The sequence below is a fragment of the Gavialis gangeticus genome, unplaced genomic scaffold (genome assembly GCF_001723915.1).
Source record: "Gavialis gangeticus isolate Ggan-Ray unplaced genomic scaffold, GavGan_comp1, whole genome shotgun sequence".
Taxonomy (NCBI): Eukaryota; Metazoa; Chordata; order Crocodylia; family Gavialidae; genus Gavialis; species Gavialis gangeticus.
Genome location: NW_017728994.1, coordinates 28,059,685 through 28,064,500, shown reverse-complemented (window position 1 = coordinate 28,064,500; position 4,816 = coordinate 28,059,685). Strand labels below are relative to the sequence as shown.

Here is a 4,816-nt window from a genome sequence, read left to right as displayed (position 1 = left end):
CATGTAAGATACTGTACATAGATGTGATTCATGAAAAGCTATGCCCACTTTAACAGAAAGCCCCAATATAAGGCTTGGTTTAGGATGCCTGGGATCGTGATGCTGCCTGTAGTTAAGATGGGAGGGCAACTGATCCACCTGCAATGAAGAACACCAAGAAGGGCTACAATGTATATATAAGACTAGGGTACCACTAGCTCTGTTACTTAGACTGTAGCTATTTGGAGCTGGAGACATGGCTATTTGGAGCCATATTTTTGTTCTGTGATTGTAGAGAGTCTGGCACTCTGGGATCCAAGATCATCACTGGGACTCTGAGGTGTTTCAATAACAATAATAGAGATATTATGTCAGTGGGAACTAAATCTAACAAAATTTATACTTACTGAGATGGCCTGGCTGACAACAGAACCCTATAAAGGCAAAGCGCGTTCCCAGTTAACATGGGTGGGATGATCATGTGGTTAGACACTAGATTGGATTTGCTTCCTAACTGTCACTGGGCACATCTACATGTGCAATGAATGTGCCTGAATAAACACTGGTGCAGTTTACACCAGAGTTTATTGCTCCCAGGTCCACATTTACATGTCCGTCCAGAGTGCAACACATTGAGCCAAGGCAGTGCAGCCTCAGATGCCTGGAGGCCTGGAGGGTCAGCCTGCCAGCCCAGAGCTATTCCACCCCAGCTCAACGTACTGCAGAGGGGTGGCTGGGGCACGAGAGTATTACAGTTCTGAACTAGCCAGCAGGCAGCCCTACACTGTAGCACCCTTGTGCCCCAGCCAGCCCCAATCACTATCTACAAATGCATTGTGGCAGGGTAAATAACTCCACCATAGTGCTTGTGTTAGGTAGTACTAACCTATGGTGCAGTTAATTAGTTTACTCTGGCTTAATAGCTGCATGTGTGTAAATGGTGACACTTTACTGAAGAGCTCATTAGGCAGCTCTGCAGTAAGCATCTCATGTAGATTCTCCCACAGGCTCCTTGCTTTACCTTGCTCAAGTCCCTAAATCTCTTTATAGCTCAGTCCCCTTCTATAACCTGAGGATAATGACCCATTCTTTTCCCTATCCTTCTTATGTCTCATCTGTAAAGCGAACAGCACAGTATTATCATAATAACGCCTTGATCTTGGTTCAGGTCCGGGGCCACTGCCATAATACAAATATGGTTGTATCCCCTAGCTATATTTCTGTGCTTAAAGTTAAGCACGTGCCTAAACTTTGGCTGGATCCCTGGAGCTCATCCAAATAATCTGAATCTCTGGAGTCTGCAACACTGGTCTGGGAAGTCCATGAGAACAGTCTTTCTCACAAAATTCCACTTCTTCCTCTTTCCTGTCAAGCTGTAAATACTATGATTACAGACTCACTCCTCGTCTTTCTGATCTTCCCCCAGAACCAGAAAGCACAGAGGCAGTTGCAAACAATGGAGAAGAATAAGAGAGGAAGAGTGTTCACCTAAACTCTGTCAGGCTGGAGTAAATGAGTTTCCCTCCCATATGCATTGGGGTGCAGGCTGGTTATGCCAACGTGCTCCAGGTCAGCCTCAACTGCATCAAACTCCATGTCTACACAGCAAACTCCCTTCAGGCCCTCTAGTTGCTAGCACATGATAAAGCCTGTGCTGCTGCATCTTCACTGCTATTGTTACCTGTCTGGCTAAATCAAGCCAGTGCACAAATTCCAGCACATGCTACAATCCCACTTGCATGTTGCTTTGGAGACACACCCAATGTGTTCATTTAGGCTTTAATCATGAGAAGTGCTAAGCACCCAGAGCTCTCACTGAACCCCACTAACATCCTTCCAGTTGTCAGCAGCTTTCAAGATCAGCCCCTAAGCTTGAACCATGTCTAAATCCCCAGGCTGATCTCATGCCATTTTGTGGGACAGCACTGATCTTTTTATCTCAGCCCTGTCATTAGGGCCTGCTCATTGTTTCTGCCTCTGAGTTTATCTCTCACCTTTTTCATAGCTTGGTCCTTTAATGCTTGTACATCAGTTACATTATAAGAATCTCTGAACTCATTCTCCTCGCTACTCCGTTTACTTGATGATTTCCTGAGCCCAGTCACCAGCTGACTGTTTCCAGATGCCAGGTGTCTGCCACTTCCTGCAATTGAATGCACAGACTTAGTCACAGTTCACAAAGTGGCTGGGTATGGACTCCTCTGGGCAGTGCTGTCTACAGGTGGTGACCTGCCAATCCATATGAGAACTCAGGTTGATGTTCTTTCCCACTTGAAGTACCTGAGCCCTGGTCTTACCACAAATAGCTGAGGCTGCAGTCTCCAATGGAAAGAGGTGTTGTGTTAAGGTCAAGTAGATCTCCATACCACTGGCCCCTCTCCATCCCTCAGAGGGGACTTGTATTCACATGATACAAGGAGCAAAATCCTGGTCCCTTTGAAATCAATGACAAAATTCCTATTGGCCACAGTAGGGTCAGGATTTCATTCAAGGTGTGTCATACATGACAGACACCAACAGTAATGCCTGCAACACCCAGTTTGTGTATGGACTTGATCAGAGATGACCCTAGCAGGGTCCAGCATAAATCAGCCTGTGCGGGGCCCGGACATGAAGAAGCTGGTGGCAGCCAGATGCGAAGCCGGTGACAGCAGTGGCGGCATGGAGTCATCAGCATTAGGCATGCCCTGCAGAAGGGGCTGCAGATGCTCTGCCCGGCTCCATGGGGCCCCCTAAAGCCCTGATTTACCCTTCTCCCCCAGGTATGGCCCTGGACATGATACCTGTTTCCAATGAGATGTCTGACCAGGACAAGCTTTCTAATGAGCTTCTCAATAGCATTTTTGGCATTCTTCGTCATAGTCTGAAACCACGAGTTGGGAAGTGAAGGGAAAAAGCTACTGAAGCATCCATAACCTTAACCTTAGAGATGGGCCTCAACAGAACCCCTTGACAGTCAACATCATTTACATTCTGTCTGACTGTACCTGAGGAAGCTTGTTTTTGCTGTATATGTCCCTGTGTCTAAGAGACAGACCTAAATCTAACCTCACCCTTTCAACGTGTGGGCTAGTTTGTATTCAAACTTCCCAGCTGGTTGTATCCTTTATGACAGATCTAGACTCAACCCTCCAAACTTCTGGGAAAATCTGCATTGGAATAGAAAATTTGCAGCTGAGGTTTATCTCCATCTTACTTATAGAATACATTGCACCCAAGGTATGTGTTCTATGCCTGTTTGAGATGGTAGGCATCTCAAACAGGCATAGAACACATACCTTAGCTCAAATCACACCTTGTTTGGAGATCTTAAAGAATTGATAAGAAACTAACATACTCACTGGGCAATGGCAAGTTCCCACCAAAGATGCAGTCCCTCCAGCTGTCTACACTAGGAATAGAGCTATGTTGAAACACATTAACTAACCTACGTAAAAAGCCTTGTGTACTTTTAACATATATTAGCTAGCTGAGGTGAACCACTAGCAACCCCATAGAATATACCTGGATGAGCTAATATGGCTTAAAAACACATCTTTCCTTGTTTATACAAGGATTTTAACTTGTATCTGTTACATTTACAGATGGTAAATATACTTCTTTTTCCTGGTAAAGGTGAGGCCAGTGACTCAGGGACTTCAGACCCCCATAGATTTCAGATCATTCCACTTTTAAGTTATCTTCATTGCCTTTGTAAAATGAACACAAAGTGGGTATAACCCCCCTCCCCATCAACTAGATCTCACTGAGATGCATTTTAAATTCACTTTGCATAAACACTAATGACCACCAAAGTTGTGTGGCAATAGAAAATCAGGGAACTCATTTTCAGCTAGAGCCATCACTACTGCAATCTGTCAACATCAGAACTGAAACCTACCTCTGTAGTTGCTCAGCTTTTCGCTGTGGACTGCTATTTCTGGAATGATTGAAAGATCAGAGTGGTTTCCATTCTGAACCAAGAGACTATGAGGTCTGCTCCTCCCAGTAAAAAGTTTCTTCACCTCCTGGTACGAATTGAGCAAGATGCTGGCAGCTCCACAGGAGCAGTGCTGCAGAAAATACTCCTACACCAGAAAAGGAGAAAAATATGCAAGTTGTTACACTGTAATGGCTGGGTAACTGAGAAGTGAGATTGTATGGACAAATTGCAAGCATTCCAAACCGGTTCTTATCCCAAGACCTGTCAGGACTCAGACAAATGTATGTAAGTCTTTCAAAATGGCCTAGCAACTAGGAAGCTAGAGATAAATTTCTCTGTAGCTTGGGATTTTTTGCCCCAATGATTCTGGAATGAATTCACGTTTAAAAAATCAGTGGCTGGGGTTTTCAGCCAAGATAAATTGGGGTTTTCTTAAAACTGTAAAATTAAAGCAGAACTGATGTTTAAACAGCCTCCTGTTGACACGAGCCAGGGGAATCAGTAGAGGAATAAGTTTTAATAAGTTTTTAACATGTTTAACAATTTCTTTGCCTCCGTCTTCCTAAGTAGGGACCAGAACAGCAACCTCCCAGCTGGACCCCCTTCAGGCCCCGGGGGAGGCACACCTGGGCCAAGGGTTAGCGAGGACTTAGTTAGGGAGCTTCTGGAGGGGCTGGGCGTATTCAAGTCAGCCGGTCCGGATGATCTCCACCCTAGAGTTCTAAAGGAACTGGCCAAGGTCATTGCAGGTCCCCTGGCACAGCTTTATGAGCACTCATGGTGCACTGGAGAGGTGCCGGAGGACTGGAAGAGGGCCAATGTGGTTCCAATCTTCAAAAAAGAGAGGAAGGAGGACCCAGGAAACTATAGGCCAGTTAGTCTTACCTCGATCCTAGGCAAGCTGTTTGAGAAAAT

General features: G+C 45.3%; 1 protein-coding gene across 2 annotated transcripts in view; it reads right to left on the bottom strand.

Moving 5' to 3' along the window:
• Positions 1-940: 940 nt before the first annotated feature.
• Positions 941-4,816, bottom strand: part of LOC109287405 — a 52,866-nt gene continuing 48,990 nt past the window's right edge. Inside the window, exons 4-5 of one of the 2 annotated variants that reach the window (XM_019502482.1) lie at positions 3,860-4,046; positions 941-2,122 (exon numbers count right to left, since the gene is read on the bottom strand). In XM_019502482.1, the coding sequence (XP_019358027.1) occupies positions 1,914-2,122; positions 3,860-4,046 (396 nt within the window). In that variant the 3' untranslated portion in view covers positions 941-1,913. The remainder of the gene's footprint in view (positions 2,123-3,859; positions 4,047-4,816) is intronic. The other variant, XM_019502484.1, reaches the window with a different exon arrangement.